Source organism: Saccoglossus kowalevskii, chromosome 9 (genome assembly GCF_978046115.1).
Source record: "Saccoglossus kowalevskii chromosome 9, keSacKowa6.1, whole genome shotgun sequence".
Lineage (NCBI taxonomy): Eukaryota > Metazoa > Hemichordata > Enteropneusta > Harrimaniidae > Saccoglossus > Saccoglossus kowalevskii.
Window position 1 is genome coordinate 35986944 of NC_140649.1, and position 23553 is coordinate 36010496.

A 23553-nucleotide genomic window follows, 5' to 3' on the forward strand; every position below is an offset into this window, starting at 1 on the left:
TACAAAAAATAAAATGCAAGTAAAATTCAACTTAATTTCATCGTAAGCGAATGATTCTGGTCGCATGTAAACGCTCGGCGCGATTCGATGTCTGCCATGCTTCCTGTCTAGGACTTGACCTGGAACGTGTTTTTTGACCTGATAGGTCAAGTCGTTAATTAACCAATCAAAATGCTGGATGATGCCAACGTGATCAAATTACCATAGCTCATTTAAATGTATGAACGCAATGCGGAAGTGATTTGCCGATGTTTGCGATATTTTGGCTTTGATTTTGGTGAGAAAAACGGCATGATTTTTTTTTTCAAATCAAGAAATTAGTTATTTTTGGAAAGTAAACTGAGCATTTAAAGAATAATTTAACACTGTTTACTGTGACAACAGCGCATTTGAAACAGAACATTTTCGCATTGTTTTAATTTCGTTTTTATGGACTTACTGCGAAATTAAAAACCACGCTGATATTTTCTACAGTAGACTAAAAAGACATGTTTCAAGAGATTATAGACCGATTTCTTAAAAATTGTTAGAAACAAAACCAATTTTTTTTACATAAAAGCCATTCGTACAGTAACAGCGAGGGACTTCCGCGATCTCGTCCATCGCTACGAACCGGTAACCGGTAGTCGATCTGTCGGCGCCCAATTCACGATCATTACGTGCCAAAATTTCAACTTTGTCTGGCGCTTAATTGAGGTGTAAAATACAAAGTTTTTGTGGCACTGGCGCCTAATTGAAGGTGGCGCTTAACTGAAGACAAATACGGTAGATACAAGATGATTCAATGTCAATCATTTCAGTGTTAAAAAATCACCATAATCAAGCATGTTTATGTTTGAACTATATTTATATATATAGAGGTTTTACTCACTTTGGTAGAGGAAATTTGTGTTCCGTCTCAGAGTCTGTATCTTGTTTTCTCAGTAATGTCTATCTCTGTCATAAAGATAAGAGATTTACACCATCAAAAGCACTTTGCATGAAAAACTAAAAATACCCAGATTTGTAATTTCTTAATCAGTTGTGTTGTTTTTTATCTAATAAACCTATATATTTTCAATGTCAGACTGGTGTATATCAATTTGTAATGGGTTTAAGTTTATTTCTTTAGTTCACTTTGTTTAGAACATAGTGCATCAGGCTTATTACTAAGGAAGGTGGTGGGGGGGCTGGCTAGTACTGAGTGCAGCATTATATAGGATTGTTAAATTCTCCTACATTGCTTTGTATTGAGATGCCACTCATTATGAGCACAAATTTATCAAAACTAGTGTGTTCATATTTTTTTTTAGTTAATTGATTTTTTTTTTAAATTTAGCCAATCTCATAAAAATATTGACCCTACGTTTGTAATTTGGAATGTTTGATTATGTAACATTGTTAAATTGTGTACAAATGTGAGGCTTACTGGTTTGTAGATTGTGGTGTTCTTAGTTGACAAGTATGTCCATCAGCTAGTGACAAATACCTGTAATTTGTTTTGCAGACAAAAGTGGTAACATTGGTCAAGGTAGTAACCAAAGCTTTGTTGCTGCTACTTCTACAAGTGGCTCTGCTCCGGGGTTTCCCATGGCTTCAAAACCACTGTTTGCTACAAGCAGTCCACCAGGGACTGGGCCGCCATCCCCGACAAGTACAGCACCTAAAACAGGAACTTTTAGTGGGCAGGCGTTGTCCTTTTCAACCGCTGTCACCACCTCTACTACTTCAGTTTTTTCTTCATCGGGGAATGTGCCAAGCTTTAGTACCTCTGTGTCGACAAACGCGTTTCAATCACAAAACATTACAACATCAGCATCCTCATCTGCTAGTGTGTACCCACCTCAGAACAGCTCAGGCAATGTATTTGCAGCCCAGCGAGGTCCCCCACTTCTTACTAGGAATGTGTTTGCTACTCATCAATCACAAGCTAACAGTAACACACCAACTACTTCCACAAGTATGTTACCAAAAAGTGAAGTGGTCTCAACAACACCTAGTGGACAGACTTTAACCATCCCGACCCCTGCAACTCGACCTAGTATTAGTATTTCCTCTGGAGGAGCAGTAAATGTTGCAAGCTATAGGACTATTGGCATTTCCAGCGTAGGTTCTGGATACTCTTCTGTTGAAAACAGTGACACAGAGCAAGGTAGTCGCTGATTAATTTGTCTTCAGTATTTCACAAACAGACGTGAAATGTTTATATCAATGGAAAATAAACATCCAGAAAGATGCATGCTTGTTGAAAGCATTTAGTTTGTAGAGGGAATAGTTCCTCGTTTGATTCATCAGAAGGTGGAAACTGATCCTAAACTCATGCATATCACAGTTTGTTGTTGGAACACGCATGGTATATTATCCTGTCTTCTAATGTCGTGTGTCATGAAAATGATTTTCTGAGTGCCCCTCATCAGAGAATTTCAATCAAAGATTTCAGTATTGTAAAGCTTTCTTAGCACAATTGGTTCTATAAAGCTGCATTTGATGCTGCATTGCAATGAAATGTTGAGTTTTTTCCGTTAACTTATTTGCTTATTTGCTAACTTTAAAACTAATGTTAGCAATGATCATTGCATGTACAAGTACTCATTTCTGCATGCACCAGTACATCAATGCACCCTCCTCTGCCAGATATCATGTTGAAGCCAATTAACAATAACAGTTACATATTTCTAGTAAGCTTGCTGGCATTAACCACTAATGTCTGCAATACTGAATACAAAAATAAACTTTGAATGCACTAAAAATACAATGTTTTTTTCGTTAGCATCTTAAGGAGCGATGATCATATTAGTGCATGCCCCTTTCACTGATTTTGTTTGCTGGGCATCCTACACTATACTAGAAAGTAATGTATTTCACCCGTTCCTTGTTTTTTTTGCCTGACATAGAAACCATACTCATTCATGTTGGAATCGCTAACAATGACTAACTACAATTTTTACTTTGATAGAGAATACAAGTATTTAAGGATCTCAGCAGTTTCCTTTAGCAATGTTTGTTTCTGTTTTGCAGATGAATTTAAACCAGCTCTCAAGATAAGGCCTATGTCTATCAGACCAGTTTTTTCAACAGCAGGTGAGTGTGTGACTTTTAAATATTGATAGTTGTCTTGAGGATGCCAGCGATGGTAAAGTGTTTATAGTGTTAAACTTGCATCAATGTTTATCGCGTTCGACTTGCATCAATGTTGATCGTGTTCGACTTGCATCAATGTTTATCATGTTAGACTTACATCAATGTTAAACTCAACATTATAAATCGGAGTACCCCCTTTTGTGCCACATGTGTTTAGAAGTCCAACATGCACTTGCATTTAGCTCCAAAAACAAATAGAAAAACACTAAGGGAGAAAGCGGTGATTTCAATATCAGGAAATGTCACATGGCTTAAAAGTAATTAAAAAAAAGGTGGATATTTGTTAGGTCTTCCATTTGTGGCCATCATCCCCGTTGTCTATCTGGGTCCATTAATCTAGTTTGTCCTCGTTTGGATGCAATCCGAAAATGGAGACTTGTGGATTGACCTCTGTGTGTCTTTGCCTCGGTGTGTCTGTTTGTCCAAGTGTGCATCCGCCCGGACCTGTATCTTAGACTGGCCTGGATAAATTACATACAAACTTCATACATGCATCATACATAATATTATACATATGCACATCAATTTGATTCAAGGTGGCCGAATGGCGACCATTTTTGTACTAAAAAATCATCAAATTCAAACATTTCTTAGCTGTTTACAGATGGATTTTGTTCAAACTTAGTACATACATTGGACATTATGGGACCTTGATGTACATCATTTTGCTTTTCAGATAACATTCAAAATGGCTGACTGGTGGCCATTTTGTTTTAATGAATGGGCCGTATCTATGACATGCATTGACCGATTATGTTCAAATTTTAATTATTCATTATAAATGATCTCATAGATACTGTATTCAGATTTATTAGTTTGATGATCTGATTCAAAATGGCCGACTGGTGGTCATTTTTATGCTAAAAAATCATCAAAAATCTAGCATTTCTGGCATTCGGAACTGAATCTCAGTCATATATGGATGGAATTCGTTCAAACTTGGTACAGACATGGGTTCCTGATGCACGTCATTTTCGTTTTTCAGGTCTGATTCACATTAATGTGGTTCTAGAGCCATATCTCTGACTTGCTTTGACTGATGTTCAAATTATACATATTCACTATACTTCAAGTCATAGATCTACAGATGTATTGTTTTGACGATCCGATTCAAAATGGCCAACCAGTGGCCATTTTGTTTTTAATTAATGCTGTTCCAGAGCAATGTTTTTCAATATAAACAAGTACTTGTACTATGTTACTATAAACAAAACTATATAACTTTGATAACTGATAGGGACTGTGGCATGCATGGCTTGTTTACATTGAGCTTGCAATACAAACCTGACTATTTTTAACCTTATTTTCGTTATTAGAAGCACATCTCAAATAGAAGCACATGTACACAGTGTAGATCAAATTTGTTGTATGCTGAATCATTAATTGCTTATTTTGACCATAGAATCAGCTCGGTTATTTACATACCCAACCCCCCACCCCGTAACTATTGTGCTATTAATAGAGCAATTACGTCATAGTTTGATGTGTACAATAAAGCAATCTATAATACTTATTTAACTTACAGAAGAATCATGGGGTGAATCAGCCAGCTGTAAGGTTCTTCTCCGACCATCAAGCCTTCCTGGGCCTTTTAAGTTGAAAGCACCTAGTTTAACTGCCCCAGACACAAAAAGTAAGTATATTTTTGACTCCCATGTGCGAAGCACAAAATTGGAGTCTTTGCAGTTAGTGTGTCTGTGTGTATGTATGTGTGTGTGTATGTGTGTCCGACTGTTCCACTGCTATCTCAAGAACCATACATCGTTTTTTGATGAAACTTGGTGCATAGATGCTCTGGGCCAATGCGCAGATTTGATTAGGTTTTGGTAAAAATCCATGCTCGTTAATTACCTAATTTGCATGATAATTAGCTAATTTTTAGCTGTTCTATGACTGTTCCACTGATATCTTAAGAACCACTCATTGGATTTTGATGAAACTTGGTACATAGATGCTCTGAACATATGCGCAGATTTGATTAATTTTTGGTAAAAATCCGTGCATATTAATTACCTAATTTGCATGATAATTAGCTATTTTTTAGTGGTTCCATGACTGTTCCACTGATATCTAAACAACCACTCATTGGATTTTGATGAAACTTGGTACATAGATGCTCTGAACTAATGCTAGGTTTTGATTAGTTTTTGGTAATAATCCGTGGATACTAATTACCTAATTTGCATAATGATTAGTCAATTTTCGGTTTTTCCACTGATATCTCAAGTACTAATCATCACATTTCAATGAAACTTGGTACATAGATGTCATACGACACTGCACAGACCTGATAGTTTTTATGGTAATATCAGTACATATTAATTACCTAATTTGCATAATTAATTAATTTTCAGCATTTGATACAAGTAGTTAGCATTACATTTCAATGAAACTTGGTACTTACATACTCAAGGACTATGCAGAGATTGATTGTTTTCGATAAATATTTGTGCATATTAATCACCTAATTTGCATAATTAGTTAATTTTCAGCTTTTCCACGGGTATCTCAAGTACTAATCATCGCATTTCAATGAAACTTGGTACATAGATCCTTTAGGTCTATGCAGAGACCTGATTAGTTTTAGGGTAAATAATTGTGCATATTAATTACCTAATTTGCATAATTAATTTTCAGCTTTTCTACTGATATCTAAAGTACTAATCATCACATTTCAATGAATCTAGAATTATGCAGACCCAATTAGTTTCCGGTAAATATTTGTGCATATTAATCACCTAATTTGCGTAATTAACCAACTTTCACACTGATATCTCAGGTACTATACATCACATATCAATGAATGTACATGGATGCTGTAGGACAATAGACAGACCTGAATAATTGTGGGTTAAAATCTGTATATATTAATTACCTAATTTGCATAATTAACCAATTTTAAGCTTTCACACTGATATCTAAAGTACCGTAAAAACTCCAAAATTTCGACCGGTTTTAAATAATTGGTGTTAGAAATGTGACGTGTTTTTAGAGTCAAAATTAAGGTGCATTTTCGGACGGTCAAATTTTTCAGAATAGAAATCAGCAAATGAAAAAATGGGGATGATAGACAGTGTGCTTCATTAATTTTTAAAAAATGCAATGTCCGTCAATTGACGTAAACTTCCTCATGTTTCACGGTAAAAGCAAAGGTCGTGGCCGAGTTGCAACTCAAAATCTAAACAAAGTCATCAATCAGTGAGTATTATGACAAGCAAAACAAAACATCAAGACGCGGAGAAGAGGTCAGCACAAAACTAATAGGTCAAAAGACAAAGCTGTCTCGCACTACCTAGGAAAACTTGCGAATGTTCGAAGTACAGGTACCCATTGGACAAAAGATACATGGAAGTTTAGCAAACTATCTCCCCGACCCAGTGCAATGTATCCGGTTAGAATCAAAGCTCGCGTGTCCCTTATTTGAGGGACCAAATTCTGCCGTAAATTCGCCCTTGGATTAAAAAATAAAATGGGATTTAAGAAAATAAAATGGGACTTTTAAGGTGTATTTTGGCGTCATTTTTCGGACATTTCAATCAATCCTGCCGGCTAAAATAGAGTCTAAGTTTTACCGTAGTCATTGACGTCTGTCTATTCAAGAGTACACGTGTATGATTTTTATCGTGACTAGCGTGAGCGGGTAAGCTTCCTTTCGAGAATGAGCTGTTATCACTGTGAACAATGTTAAATTATTCTTCAGATGACCAGTTTATTTTTTAAAAACAACACATTTTTTTATTTAAAAAAAATCATGCCGTTTTCGCATCAAAATCCAAGCCAAAATATCGTACTACAACATCAATCTCTTCCGCATTGCGTTCAATAACATTAACATAAAATTATTTAAATAAGCTATGGTAATTTGAACACGTTGGCATCATCCAGCTTTTTGATTGGTTAATTCGTGATTTGACCTATTTGACCTAAGAAAACATGGCGGATATCCTACAGCATCAAACGTTTATACGAGACCGGAATCATTCGCTTACGATGAAACTAAGTTGACTTTTATTTGTATTTCATAACCATTCAACAAATTTATTTTGTGTACATTATTATAATCACTACTGAGTACAGTAATAATCAACAATTCAGAAACGCAGCATGCCGAGATTTTTGTGTTCGTTTTTATTTGAAACTTCGTTTATTTAGAATATATTTTCGTTACCAATAAAATAAAAATCTCTCAGTCAATCAGAAACCCGGATTCATGCCTTCGAGGAAGGTCCCGTTTGAACGCTCACATCGGTTTGCGACTAAAACTGGTCGCAATTTTCGAATAAGAATGAGTCGGCAATTTTTAGTGGAGTCGAAAATTTGGAGGTAAATAAAACACCGAAACCCGGCAAATAAATAGGCGGTCGAATTTTTAGAGGGGTCGAAATTTTGGAGTTTTCACGGTACTAATTATTCCATTTCAATGAAACTTAGTACAAAGATGCTCTAGGACAATGTACAAACCTAATTAGTTTGGGGTAAAAATCTGTTCATATTAATTCCCTAATAAGCATAATAATTCATAATTTGTTGGTTCTAATCACATTTCAATTAAACTTGGAGACATAGATTTTCTGTTACATTGCGCAGACCTCATTAGTTTTACACTCAAATCTGGTCATATTAATTTTCTGATTTGCATAATTAGTTTTCAGCTAAGTAATTTCGAATTATATTTAATGTGTCTCCAATACTCTCAGCACATGGGAGTTCTTTCTAAACTTTCTTTGATTTATCAGATGTACATGAGGGATGTTTTTTGTTTTCATAATTGTGATATGTGTTAAGTCTTTGGTGGTTGTAAGATCAGCCATCAGTACCGTTATAGAGTTTGTGGCTTGTACTAATCAGTGGTAAATCAATTAGCTACAATAGGCCAAACTAATTTGCACACAAAATCATTACAGTATGTCAATTACAGAAAAGTAATCACTGGGAATATGGCGTTGAGATGCCCTCATCATCAAATGTTTTTTAACACATTTAAGCATAGAAATACTTCCAAATACTTTCGTATTTGTTGAATCTCACATGCTGTTTTGAAGCCGCTACAGCGCTATGATCTTTGTTCGTCCTGTTTCTATGTAAAATTTCACACATAACAAAGGATTGTGTAAAAACATAGATGACATAGACATTTACTTAATCCAGTCATTTAATCATCTATTTTCCCTTCTCGTAACTGACCCTAGTGTACCTTTGTTTCCACTGAAAAAATAAAAATTGAGTTTGCAACTTTTTTTTTTTTTTGCGCACATACACTAAGGAAGTTGTTGAAATGTTTACGCACGGTCCCTCCCCTTTTGTGCACACCTCAGCTTGTGCCATCTGCACTTGCTCGAGCCAGACCAATCATTTCTTATTAGCTCCATGATATCAATTACATTATCAACTCTGTAATTATATAACCATACCGTACCTAGAGATTGAACAAACAACTAGGAATGTTATCTATGACTGACAGTCATTTTGAGCAGTCAAAACAACTGTCTGAATCATGCTTTCCTGTAGCTTTTACGCAGAAATCACACTGACATCGCTCCGAATTTGTAAATTAACATCAAGTTGTATCGCGGATATATTCATGATTGTGTATGACATGAAAATAAAGCACCACATGCGTTTAGATTGCCGAAAAGAGTGATTTTGTGGTGCATCTCGAAGCGATGTTTCACGCTTGAGTGTCATTTGCATACTGAAAACTGGCAGCCATCTTTTCTTTTATATATCCGGACCCGCGGTTTAAGTCACCCAAACATACTACAAATATTTTGCAATAGTTCTCAGAACTGATGCAACATTTAGAGCATTAATCTTCTCCCTTAAAAGTTCAATTTTAATATTTTGACAATTTTTATATATGTTTCTATAATTTTTTGTTAATTTTTGATCAAATGGACATACAGTGGATTACAAAAAAAAATAAGTCATTATTGGAAGTTCAACAAAGGCACAGTCAGTAGTAGGATTATATCAACAAGGATCCATCTTCAAAATGGTGGCACATGTTCATCAACACCAGGCAGTCAATTGTGTGACTCTTGCAACATCAACCATGAAATAGGCTTCGAAAACATTCTTTGACTTTCTTTGAGTGAGTCACTGTTTTGTTTCTCACTGTAATTTTTCATAGCAAACCTACCTTGATCAAAATGGGTTTAAAAGATTTGTGAAGGAGTTATGCATTTTTATTTACAGGTATGAACAACTCTTCATGCGTACATACGTGGAACATAAACTCTCTCCTTCTTGTACCTTTGTACAATTTTCAACTTATTGCCTGCATAGTATCCTGGCAATGACAGAACCAAAACATTCTGAATCATAGACTATTTTCACTGTTCAGTCCATGTGTTGTAGCAATACTTTGCTAGCTGTGCGAATCAATTCACGGAAGCAGTTTGGTTATTAGCTCATCCCCATATTTGGAAAGCAATTAAAAATAATATTCACCTGCAAAAAGCATTTTTACACCCATCAATTTTTCAGACAATTTTGTAATGTGTATATATTACTTTTTAGGTCCCAGTCAGACATCGATACAAAATGAGCCTGTTGAAAGTGTAGAAAACGGAACAGACAAAATTTCTGAAAAACAGTCTGAACAGTTGGAGGCAAAGTCCAAGACAGTCGAGAAGAAAGAAAATGGAAAAAATTCAGAGGCGTTGACAAGTAATTCATCTACATCTTCAAGTAAAGAAAACTTCTTCATGAAATTAGCCGAACCAGAAGCTTCAAACACCTGGGCAGGAACTCAGATTGTTCCGGGTAAAATTACGTCAACTGAAAAGCTATTTACAACTAACAAGGAAAGCACAAGTAAAGAAAACTATTGGACGCAGTGCAACTCCATTCAAGCCAAGTATGTATATCTTCTAATTGCTCTTCTAAGTATTATCATCAATAGTGTTTCAATTTTTCAATGTTTTTTCATTTTTTTTTAGTTCAATTTGAATGATAAAGCTACTCATAAATGGAAAAGCTTACTTATTAGTGAATAAACATTGGCTGTGGTATAGCATTGTGTTAATTATCACTGGAACTTCATGATAAGTTATCAATAGGCAGGAAATTCTTCTTTTTTTTTCTTTTTTTTCGTCGTTGGCATCCTCATCAACTTTTTACTTTTTTAGTCCCCATTCGGACGTAGTCCGAAAACGGGGACTTTTATGTTTTGCCCTGTGTGCGTGCGTGCGTGCGTCCGTGATCACCTGTATCTCGAACATGCATGGACCGATTAAGTTCAAACTTCACTCATACGTCACACATTATATGGGACATATGCACATGCATTTTTTTCATGATCCGATTAACGATAGCCGAATAGCGGCCATTTTAAGGCCAAAAATGCATCAAAATCACACATTTTCACCATTCCGGACCCGGATCTCAGTTATGCATGGATGGATTTCATTCAAATTTGGTACATACATTAAACATAATAGGACCTTGATGCACATCATTTTTTTTTTGGATCGGGTTTGAAATGGCCGACTAGCGGCCATTTTGTTTTAAAGAATTCAGTTCTGGATCCGTATCCGAGACATGCTTGGATTGATCGAGTTCAAACTTCACACATATGTATGTGCATTTGTTTCATGATCTCATTAATGATAGCCAAATGGCGGCCGCTTTAAGGCCGAAAATGCATTGAAATCGCACATTTTCACCATTCCGGACCCGGATCTCAGTTATGCATGGACGGATTGCAGTCAAATTTGGTACATACATTAAACATAATAGGACCTTGATGCACGTTATTTTTTTTTTCGGATCAATTTCGAAATGGCTGACTGGCGGCCATTTTGTTTTAAAGAATTCAGTTCTGGATCGGTATCTGAGACATGTCTGGATTGATCAAGTTCAAACTTCACACACACAAGGTACATCATGTCACAAATATGTATGTGCATTTGTTTCATGATTTCATTAACGATAGCCAAATGGCGGCCTCTTTAAGGTCGAAAATGCATTGAAATCGCACATTTTCACCATTCCGAACCCGGATCTCAGTTATGCATGGACGGATTTCATTCAAATTTGGTACATACATTAAACATAATAGGACCTTGATGCACGTCATTTTTTATTCGGATCAAGTTCGAAATGCTCAACTGGCGGCCATTTTGTTTTAATAAATTCAGTTCGGGATCCGTATCCAAGACATGTCTGGATTGATCAAGTTCAAACTTCACACACACATGGTACATCATGTCACAAATAGATATGTGCATTTGTTTCATGATCCGCTTAACAATAGTTGAATGATGGCCATTTTAAGTCCGAAAATGCATCAAAATCACGTATTTTCACAATTCCGGAACCTGATCTCAGTCATGCATGGATGGATTTTGTTCAGATTTAGAACAATGTGTTGTACATATGCAGGTGCATTTCGGTCATGATCTGCTTTGAATGTATATGTCACTCAAATATGAACGGAACGGGGACGTGTCATTGACAATGACTTGTTACTTTTTACTTTTTACTTCTTCTTTAAAACTACAAGTCTGATTGCTTGGATATTATACATATATGTACCTCAGGTTGGCCTCTCTAAGATTTGTTCATTTCGTGATATCTTTAATTCTCTAAACTTTGATGATTATTTTTGTCGTTTTAATAAAAAATGATACATTTTTGACTTCTTTTTAAAAAACACCAACAAATATATTATTATATTATATTGATATTATACATAGTATAGTTATCTCAGGTGGACCTCTCTCAGATTTGTTTATTTTCAATTCAATCTTCAATTCTCTAATTGAAGTGTGCATTGCTAACAGCTAATGTTTGAAACATTCCAATTTATTGCAGATCCTTGGATGATGTGAAGGAAGAAGCTGCTCCCAAAGTAAATAGTTCTAGTGGTTTTGTTTTTGGCAGAATGATGAATGAAAGAGTTTGTGTAAGTATAGCTTGCATTGCATACTATCTACACATTTCAAGGAATGCTCTTATAACTAAGCTGTTACAACACACTGATACACTTCACTACACTCCAGTTAACTGAAATGTAACACAAAACTAAGCAGTTTTACTGTACCATACTTCAGTGCATTGCAAAATATGCTAAGCCTTGTGCTATGATGCAATATAACTACACAGTGTGTGTGTGCGAGATGTTTTTTTTTCTGGCATAACTAAATATACAAATCCCCTGGTGCATCATTGAAACAGATAATCATGCATTGATATCTTGCTATAGTTACCGAAAATTAAATTCATATTTTATAAGCAAAATCAGTTGGAAATAGACAGATCAAGGGCCTCTACATTTTAGTTTGTGTCTTCAGCAGCTCACTACATTCACATACAGTCTTTATATTTCTTGAAGACCTCTCTTCCAAGCATATAACAAGCTGACCCAACTTGATTTTTAGGATTCCAAGTTCATTGTATTTCTCTACAAAATCAGTTCTGTTGGCTGTACTTTAATTTAAACTATACACTTCTCTGTGCCGTACTCCACTGCTCTTCAGTTCACTACTCTGCTGTATTACTCTAGACTATATACCTAACTGCACTTTATCCCACCCTGCTGTGCACTACTCCACAACACACAATACTTCACTATACTGTAAACCGCTTTAATTTTGCGGGAGACAATTTCTGGCTAGTTTTGTAGTTGTAAAATGTCTCTGTAGTCATATAACATAAATGCCATAAAATTTCAAACAGCTAAAATTGAGCAGTTTACAGTACTACACTTGCGTGCCGCCAGACTTCAAAACCCTATACTTATAATAGTACAATATGTAACATAGTAGACATGGAATTAAGTTACAGTAATATAGCATCAGTCAGGAATTAAAAAAAAAAAACTGAAGCAGTTTTTTTCCCTCCCAATGCAGACCCCTAAAAAGAGGAAAATAGATGGTGAGGAGGAGGAGAGCAACAGGAGTAAAACGTCTCCTTCATCTACGAAGATCCTTAGTAAACTGGCTAAGGTATCCTTTAATTGATGTTTTACTGATCAATTGAGGAATTGAATCCCAACACAGACTATGCATGCTACTCAAACATTGGTGTATTACCGTGTTCAAAGTGCAGTCATGTGTGTTTTATCATCCAAACCCGCTATGCTTGTACACACATGAATTTCATCTACTGCTACATTCCTATAATTTAGTAGTTCGGAAAGCAAAAAAATTTAAAATGATTATTATTTATCTCATATTGGTAGAATCTGCTGCATTTACCTAAATCTTGATTGTTTGTCTTTTCTTCTCACAGTCAGATAATGAAGAGTCACAAGATGAAAGCTCCGAAACTAAAGGTAACAAATTCTTTTGCTGTAGTTTCTCTCTATTTGTTACCATGGTAATGTCATAGAGTACATCTTTTCTGTAGACTGTTTTCAATGACAGTTTGTTTGCCATCAGTGTCTTTTCCCTTCATGAAATTGTTTTGCCAGATCGAGTTCTACCCGGGATTGAACACTTAAAAAAAAGATTGATTTCTACTCTGGGTAGAAAAACAAGATTCATTCAAGTTTAATAGGGGGAACTATTGATTATTTGTGAGAGATGGGAGCACATCAGTGTCAAGTCATGCAGCGATTCAGATGGTTACCAGACAGACAATTTGTTGGTATTTTTGTTCAAAAATATTTTAAGTTTGATCCTAAGTCGTTTCTGTTAAATTTATACTTTTTTACACCCAAAATATGCCAATAATTAGAAATGTCATGTGATGCCAGTTTCCATTTTGCACAAAATTTACTTTTGAGACATCTGAATCCCTAATCCTGTAGTCCCAAACATAGAATATTACAAAATGATTAGTACTCACACTTGTAATAGAAAATGTTATTCTCTGTGGATGGTGGCATGTGTTTAAATGATGACTCGTATCTTGAAATTTGCAGTGTTCTCACCAGACATAAGACATTTGCGTTGTGGTTTAATATTTTGTCTCAGATTTTTAGTCCCCGTTTGGACGAAGTCTGAAAACGGGGACTTACAATTTGGTCTCCGTTCGTGCGTCAGTCTGTCAATAGTAATCTTTCAGAATCCTGTGGACCGATTCCGTTCATTCTTTGCATGTGCCTAGTACCTTATGCACATATGCACATGCAGTGGTTTAGCGATTCGATTCAAAATGGCCGACTGGCAGTCATCTTTTTTTTTGAAAATGTCGTATTTTGGACATGCTTTGTCAGTTGTCATTCAAACTTGGTACATAGATTATACATGTTAGGTTACATGTCCATGACAATTTATTTCGCAATTGCATCAAAGATGGCCGACTGGCAGACATCTTGTTATTTTGTTTTTTTATGCGGTATCTTGAAAGTGCTCTGTCAGTTTTCATTCAAATTTGGCACATACATGTACTTTATACATGTTAGAATGCATGTCCATGACAATTTGTTTCAAAATCTGGTCAAGGATGGCCGATTGACAGCCATGTGTTTTTTTGGCTTAACTACTATATTTCCACAATTTATGTACCATTTTCATTCGTATTTGGTATTTTCAAATACACGCTCATGACACACACACCCCCCCCCCCCCGCGCGCTTTAATATGACACGCACAAAGAGAACTTTCAAAAATTTAACGGGGACTGTGTCATTCTCAATGACTTGTTAAATCTCCTGATACAAATTGTCTCACAAAAATACAAAAGTACACAGTCTCCACTATAAGGGGAACAAAATACTTCATATCTGTCTGCAGTTCCACATAGTTGGATAATTGTCTCATACTTTCTAAACTGATGAAACAATTCTACCCCAGGTATTTAATTCTTGGTAAGAACACTGAATTCCATCATTTAAATTGATTATCCTGTTTTGATTTGTTTGCCCACGCTAGTAAAATCCATTGATTCTGAATTTTTTTTTTTTTTCTTTAGATATTGATAGTCCGCCTGCTAAATCATTAGTAGAAAGTGCAATTGCATATGAAGAAGCCAAAGAAAGCAACCGATTAAAATTAGATGAAGTCCCTGTAGTAACTGGTGAAGAGAGTGAGGAGAATGTTATCCAAGTAAGTCTGATATTATTTATCCAAATACTCACAGTATTAATATTCTATTTCAAGCATCATTTCAATCTTGCATGATGCTTTGTCATGGCATGATTTTAATCATTTGTTTAAGTAATGCACACTTTGATGTCCCAAGTGAAAATACAGAGAGTCACAGTGACTTTTGTGGAATTTCCTCCTACAAACCTGCTAATCTGTCCATACTAATACATCTAAAATGGTGGTGATCTTAATTAATCGCTTGAATATACCAATTTTGTATCAAATTTGATTTGGGGTTTTTGAAGTCAAGCTAAATGTTAAAGTTCTGCTTAGTCGGTATTCATGTGCTTTAGTTTCCTGGCCCCATTCAAAATGGGTGAATCGCTGCTATATCAGTGGAACTATATTTTACAGCATAGATTTTGTTCAAATTTAGACCTTTCTTGAGAAGATAATGCCAGAATGTTCAATCTGTGACACCTTTTGTGATCGCACATTCACCTATGCTACATATGTATCATATTTGTGCATACAAACTAAGGGACGATGTCAAAAGATCGATGTCGGATAAAAAACTTAATTCCTTTAGTTTTTTTCCAAACCCCCCTACCCCCCACTGAAACTTAATTGATAAATATTGGTCATGGCGTCAGACTACATTTACCATTAAATACAAATTGATAATCGGACAGTAGTATTGCATAGACGTTGGTTGTCGGGTGGGTGTAAAAAGATTTTAAAAATGCACCTCATTTGACGCACAGATTTACCCTCGAACCAAACCATTTTTCTGTTGTTTTTTTTCCCTTTTCGGTTATTTCTGTCCATGATTGGATAGAATAGAAACGAACTACAAATACTCCAAGATTTGTTTGACTTCAATAAAAAATAAAATCGTTTTTTGTAGGATGGAAACTTTTTGAGGTTAAAACCCCCCACCCCCAAACTAAAGGAAATAAGTTTTTTATCCGACGTCGATCTTTTGACGTCGTCCCTAAGATATAATCATACTTTCAAAGCATACACTGCTGGGTATTTCTGTCATGACATGTTTTTCTAGAATGCCAATTAAAAATAATTTCACACTTGCTACATGTTTTGATAAACATTTTTTTTTTGGTGCGGTATGGACAAATTATGAAGTGTTTATTCTGTGAAATGTGACAAAAGTTGACTTTAAAGTTAAAACTGTGTCAAAAAAATTTGTCAATGCAGTGGACTGCAATGTGACATTTTGACAATCACATAATGAAAAATTGATGTGTATCTAGTACAGTGAGGATTGGATTTATGGCTTTATTACTGTACCATTGAGCTTATGGAGCCACCTAAGTTTGGATTGCACCACACCACTAGAATACTTCTTACTGTGTGGTACATCGTATGTGTAACTTTCAAACAAAAAGCATCAGACTGTTCAACAGAAAAGCTTAACATGTTTGGAGAAGACGCTCCAATTGAAGTATTCTTTTCTCTCTTCAGGCACAGTGTAAATTATTTCTGTTTGAACCAGATAGTTATTCATGGCTTGAGAAAGGCCGTGGTACGCTACGCATCAATGATCAAAGCCAGTCTTCAAAGGCACTCTCCTTCCAATCTAGAATAGGCGAGTATATTAGCAATCTTCTTTTTGTCTTTTACTTGACCTTACTATCTTTCTACCTAAGGTTTTGTTAAATCTGATACAAAGGCTCAAGACATGTGCATACCACTTTGCTTTTGGTCTTGGTGTAATTTTCATGAAAATGATGTTCTTTCCTATTTTTTGTCTTCAAATGTCAATACATATTGGACTTTTAAGTTTAACATGTAGCTGAAAAACATTTGTGGTTGAATAAGTAGCAATTGTTATGAGCCGATAATTGTGAGAGTCATTTAAGATAGTGTATGATAGAGAGGTCAAACAGCGTGAACTGACAAACTGGGAGATAATCTGAATATGATTTTAACCACTGTCATTTGTGTAAGGGAAGAGTAGGAAATCAAACTCGCGGTTTACCGCGGTCATTACCGCGGTGGTGGTGGGTGCTCGCCGGTCGCCCGCATTTTATGCAAATTTATGCATAGATTCCATGACCCCGGTTTACCGCGGTCGTGTGCGGTAGGCTCGCATGGCAATTTACACCCTATTGTTAAGACTATGAATGGACACAATAGACTGGGAAACTAAAGGTTACTTGCCGCCAAGTTCAAATAATAAAAATCGAGTGGTACCAGAAGATTGGAAAAATCGTCTCTGTTAGTTCGCAGAAGAACACTATTTTATTTTCACGAGTCTTGGTATAACATCGCAAAGCAACCCAGAATAATGTAGACCCCACATAATGTAAAATAATATCACATTATTTTGAATTTACATCATGTATAGTCTCAGGATTTATTTTAAAAGATTAATGTTTCGCGTATGCCAATATAATCGGGCGAAGTATAAATTCCAAGTGTAAAACACTCGATGAGAGGCCGCAGTTTACGTCACCTCGAGACCATGCACTAAGTAGGAAAAGCAAGCCAAAGTCGAAGAGGGAGTGTCATACACTTGGTGCTACAATATATACTACAACAACTGGGTGATCAGCGAAAAAAATAGCGCACTTCTTGGCGAAACTGACTAATCTAATAAACCTTGGCCCAAGTTTAACCCCCAAGTCACGCGCTGAACAAGTGGGTTGTTACCTTGGTGACCATTCGCGCTCCGCGCGTTGACCTTTTTATTATACACATCCCATTATGCAAATTTTTACTGGCTCTGCGTTGCCTACGTAAAAATTGTTACCGTTCTGGTTGTGAATATTTCACCATTGCCGACGTGATAATGCGTTGCCTTCGTAATAATTACGCAAACTTATTTTCCATTGTTTACGTACTGGCTGTGAATATTTCAACTTTGCCGACTTGATAATGCGTTGGCTTCGTAATAATTGCGCAAACTTGTTTTTCATACCACTGTCGACACCTCGAGTCAGGCTGCTATCACCATTTCTATTTCAGTAATTGACGGTCTGTAGGTGTTAAATTGTCACCTCCAACTGATTGAGCGGGCAATTAAATACACTATAATACCAGACTTAGTTTTTCTACTTTAAAACTGACGGCAAAACACAATACAATCGTCCGGAGCCATCGAACTACGCGACTTAGTCGAAACCGCGACTTGCTGCCTCAGAGACGGGGCCACTGGATAACTGTTGTTGATAATGATATTGTAAACAAACACGCACACACAAAACATTAAAGCCAGAAAGTCAAGTCAAGAAACAACATTTCAAATAATAATAATTATGGTTTGACATCTATATCATTTTGAAATAAACTACATTTCATGTAAATAAAATCCATGCGTTACAATTTACTGTAATTTCAAACTCGGGGCAGCGAACTTTGAACGCAGAGTATTCGATCGCTTACATTTCGAGTGAAAAAAAAACAAAACAACGTCAGGTGCTTTTGAACAACGTGCGGTTGGCACAGTAACGGGCAATGACCTCAGCGGTTCACACGCAATGAAATTCTAATTGAGCCAGCTAGCGTTATCGTACAGTATCATAAACTCAATAATTATTCATTCAAAATGCCTTTCACACTCACGAGTACCATGGAACACGAACATGTAACAGAAAAATAACGTCTTTTGTTTAAAAAAGATTCTGTCAACCAAGAATACATGCGCAAGGCAAGATTTATGAAACGAAACAGAAAAAAATCATGTCATTGTCAGTGCAATGCAGACAGCCTGACCTGTTTTGATTAGTTCGCTTGTTTCTCGATTGCTGGCCATTTTTTCTGGAGTGTGACACAAATGGGGAACATGATACTGCCAAATCAATCAAGAACCAGGATACGGCTTGGATACGCTGAAACTTTGTAAATCGTCCTCTATTCAATTGTAAACTTTATTCCAGTGTAATAAAGGTATACCTTCATGTACCATGAAAAATTGTATCGCATCACTTTGGAAATTTACGCTAAATACATGTACTAAATACTAAACAAGCGCACATATCGTATTCATTTACAGCATCGGATTTTAAAACAATTACTCGTGGAATCACAAAGAAACTGTTAAGTACGTATTTCACACATTACCGAGGACCGCGGTAGAGACCGGTACAGCGGTAGAGACCCCTAATTATAAGCAGTCCGCGGCTCTCCCCGGCGTTCTGCGGTACACCGCGGTAATGACCGCGGTGCACCGCCTGTTTGATTTCCTACTCTTCCCTTAAAGGTGCATTAACACTGCTTTGGCTCACCTCCAATATACTGCATTTAATGATTGAAAAAATATGTAGCCTGGTTAATATGATTTGTGTCTACCAAATACATCTCTGAATGTGCTCGTGTCAGCATTTGTTGTTGGTACTCTTAAAATCGGAGTAACCTTATTGCAACCTGTTGCAGACTACCATCAAAAGAGTCTCATGGTCCTAACATGCTATGCTATATGAATAAAATTAATCAATGTGTTTATTAATCTTTGTTGCAGTGATGCGAACGCAAGGTAGTTTGAGGGTCATTCTGAATGCCAAAATATGGCACAGAATGTCAGTGGAAAAAGCTAGTCCAAAAAGTGTGAGGATTACAACTCTTGACTCAGATGGTGTGAAAGTTTACCTTATCATGGTAAGTTTGTGGAGCCTGGTCTCTGAATGCTCTTTGTAACAGGTTTTACCATGTACTGTTTAGTGATGGAGGACATGCAGCATCTGAGGTTTTTTCTTCTTAATTAGCTTCATTCACAGTTATGTCTTTATTGCCATTCGGAATAAATTGCATCTGTACATGTTATATTTGATAAAAATTAAAATCGCTCCTTCAGTGTTGGTAATGGTATACACCTATAATGGTACGTAAAATTTGCAGAAAATTCAAGTAAATATTTGTGTTGTGCTATTTTATATGTTGTGAGAAACAGTTCGAGAGAGAAGAAATTCATTCTTCTATTGACCCGTTGCAATATTTTCAAAATGATATGCGCTCATTAGAATTTATGAACAGGTTATTGTTTAGATGAAGTACAGAGATCTCATAAACCAATCAAGTTTAAACTCCACAAATACATCACACATTAGATCATGTATACATACATGTATATCTAGTGTCTATAATACAAACGATGATGATGTTTTGATATGTTTTAGTAATTCTTGAAATACATACGAGACAAATAAACAAGAAATGAAGAATAGTTGAATACATGCATTAAGTTTGCAAATCATCCTGATCACCCTATGAAATAGTGAATAATGCCACTAGGTCTAGAACAAAGCAAAAGCAAAGGGTTTTGCAAAGTATCATGTTAACTGACTGTCTAAATAATAGACCATTTTCCGTACACTGCGAGAATCACGTGTTATGCGTGAAATCGAACGTAAAAACAGGACAAACAAAGGTCATAGCCTCGTAGTCGCGTCAAACATCGCATGGGATTCGACAAACGCAAAAGTATTTCGGGGACATTTCCATGCTTAATAATGTGCTGTCCACATTTGATGATAGGCAATTTCGATTAAGTAAGGGTATTCGGAAGCAATATTTCTCTGTCGAAGATCGGCCGGTCAATGTAAGCTGCGAAATAAAGAAATTCTAGTTCAAAATCAATTCGTTCGATTTTTGCAGCAGACGTTCGACGCGCGTCTTTCATGCATCTCTCGAGATCTCGCAATTGTTGGGAAAATCACCTATTCTCAGAGCCATTGTAAATGACTACTTTGAATTTTATTGTACAGGTTATTTCTTAACACATTAATTCATTATTAGTCCCCGTTCGGACGCAGTCCGAAAACGAGGACTTATGTTTTGCCCTGTGTGCGTCCGTGCGTCCGTGCGTCCGTGATCACCTGTATCTCGAACATGCATGGACCGATTGAGTTCAAACTTCACTCATACATCACACATTATATGGGACATATGCACATGCATTTTTTTCATGATCCGATTAACGATAGCCGAATAGCGGCCATTTTAATGGCCGAAAATGCATCAAAATTGCACATTTTCACCATTCCGGACCCGGATCTCAGTTATGCATGGACGGATTTTGTTCAAATTTGGTACATACATTAAACATAATAGGACCTTGATGCACGTCATTTTTTTTTTTGGATCGGGTTCGAAATGGCCGACTGGCGGCCATTTTGTTTTAAAGAATTCAGTTCTGGATCCGTATCTGAGACATGCTTGGATTGATCGAGTTCAAACTTCACACACACAAGGTACATCATGTCACAAATATGTATGTGCATTTGTTTCATGATCTCATTAACGATAGCCAAATGGCGGCCACTTTAAGGCCGAAAATGCATTGAAATCGCACATTTTCACCATTCCGGACCCGGATCTCAGTTATGCATGGACGGATTTCATTCAAATTTGGTACATACATTAAACATAATAGGACCTTGATGCACGTCATTTTTTTTTTCGGATCAAGTTCGAAATAGCCGACTGGCGGCCATTTTGTTTTAAAGAATTCAGTTCTGGATCCGTATCCGAGACATGTCTGGATTGATCAAGTTCAAACTTCACACACACAAGGTACATCATATCACAAATATGTATGTGCATTTGTTTCATGATCTCATTAACGATAGCCAAATGGGGGCCGTTTTAAGGCCGAAAATGCATTGAAATCGCACATTTTCACCATTCCGGACCCGTATCTCAGTTATGCATGGATGGATTTTGTTCAAATTTGGTACATACATTAAACATAATAGGACCTTGATGCACGTCTTTTTTTTTTTTCGGATCAAGTTCGAAATGGCCGACTGGCGGCCATTTTGTTAAAGAATTCAGTTCTGGATCCGTATCCAAGACATGTCTGGATTGATCAAGTTCAAACTTCACACACACATGGTACATCATGTCACAAATAGATATGTGCATTTGTTTCATGATCTGCTTAACAATAGCGAAATGATGGCCATTTTAAGGCCGAAAATGCATCAAAATCACATATTTTCACAATTCCAGAACCGGATCTCAGTCATGCATGGATGGATTTTGTTCAGATTTAGCACAATGTGTTGTACATATGCAGGTGCATTTCGGTCATGATCTGCTTTGAATGTATATGTCACTCAAATATGAACGGAACGGGGACGTGTCATTGACAATGACTTGTGATCTTTGTTTATTTCAGGCAAATCCCAAAGATTCTGAACAAATCTTTTCAGCCATTGACTATAGAGTACATGCACTTAAGAAGTATGATGCCTTGAAAAAATCACAATCAAAAAGTGAAGAGGAGAGTCCAGAGAATGGTAAGTCCATACCATACCATAGGACATAACTTTTATTTCCTAGAATCAATGCAAATCTACATACATGTGCAACTCAACTTCAATGATGCCTAGTATTAGTTATATTGCTTCGCAATCTGCTATTGAATATCTGAGATCATGTGACTACAGGGCATAAAGCCCAGCTTGCTTTCCATCATGGCTGGTGACCTTTTTCCCTACCTTATTCACAGACTGGCTGGTGATCTTTTTCCCTACCTTATTCACAGACTGGCTGGTGACCTTTTTCCCTACCTTATTCACAGACTGGCTGGTGATCTTTTTCCCTACCTTATTCACAGACTGGCTGGTGACCTTTTTCCCTACCTTATTCACAGACTGGCTGGTGATCTTTTTCCCTACCTTATTCACAGACTGGCTGGTGACCTTTTTCCCTACCTTATTCACAGACTGCTGTCTATCTGCCTTTGGGGGCACTCTAATCATAACACTATTTCAAGACAACTGAAATATTGCATTCTCGGTAGATCCTTTTGAGCAACGCGCAAGGCTGCCATGATTGTTTATGATCGTCACAACGTTCAGTTTCCTCCACTGCCATATTTTATACAGTTTACTTGTTATTACAGAGAATCCTCCATTACATATTTTGCCACTATATTTGCACAACAAATAGTGGATGAGTACTGGCCACGGCCATTCCCTAAAAGTATTTGTCCCATATTATAATTGTAAAATCCATTTCTTTGCTCCGTCTTTTTCAGACATTAAAAAAGAGAGCGAATCACAGCCTTCACCATCAGAGTCAGATAAGAAGCAATAACATGAAAACTGTTATTAACCTGGATTATTTGTTCTGTATATTTCTTTTTTTATTATAAAAAAACGAAAAAAAACTTTTCTGTTTCTGTGACCATTTATGTAAAGAGGAAAAACAAAATTTTTCGGGGGATTTTTCTATATGCATAAATAAAAAAGGCTAAAAGCTCAATAGTCTTTTATTATAGTATATCTGTTTATACATTTGCAATGCAGACAAACAAGCTTTGACACCATTAGATCATTTCCTTCTATTATCTGTGCTTGTTGTGGAATCCATAATAAGTTTTTCAATCACTGAATACATGCATTGGCTTATACTTTAAGACATGATAAATTCTGTGTATATATATATATATAAGATACTCCCAATCGCCCTGAGTTTTCATGCTTTCAAC

The 23553-nt window shown here is 36.3% G+C and overlaps 1 protein-coding gene across 2 annotated transcripts in view; it reads left to right on the forward strand.

The window, feature by feature from the left end:
* The window catches only part of LOC100373299 (uncharacterized), a 41460-nt gene extending 18133 nt beyond the window's left edge, over window positions 1–23327 (forward strand). Inside the window, exons 6-17 of one of the 2 annotated variants that reach the window (XM_085503460.1) lie at window positions 1487–2131; window positions 2998–3060; window positions 4646–4753; window positions 9640–9979; window positions 11938–12028; window positions 12975–13070; window positions 13357–13399; window positions 14983–15116; window positions 16581–16704; window positions 19579–19715; window positions 22237–22357; window positions 23101–23327. In XM_085503460.1, coding sequence (XP_085359586.1) covers window positions 1487–2131; window positions 2998–3060; window positions 4646–4753; window positions 9640–9979; window positions 11938–12028; window positions 12975–13070; window positions 13357–13399; window positions 14983–15116; window positions 16581–16704; window positions 19579–19715; window positions 22237–22357; window positions 23101–23159 — 1961 coding nt within the window. In that variant the 3' untranslated portion in view covers window positions 23160–23327. The remainder of the gene's footprint in view (window positions 1–1486; window positions 2132–2997; window positions 3061–4645; window positions 4754–9639; window positions 9980–11937; window positions 12029–12974; window positions 13071–13356; window positions 13400–14982; window positions 15117–16580; window positions 16705–19578; window positions 19716–22236; window positions 22358–23100) is intronic. The other variant, XM_085503459.1, reaches the window with a different exon arrangement.
* Window positions 23328–23553: the final 226 nt, after the last annotated feature.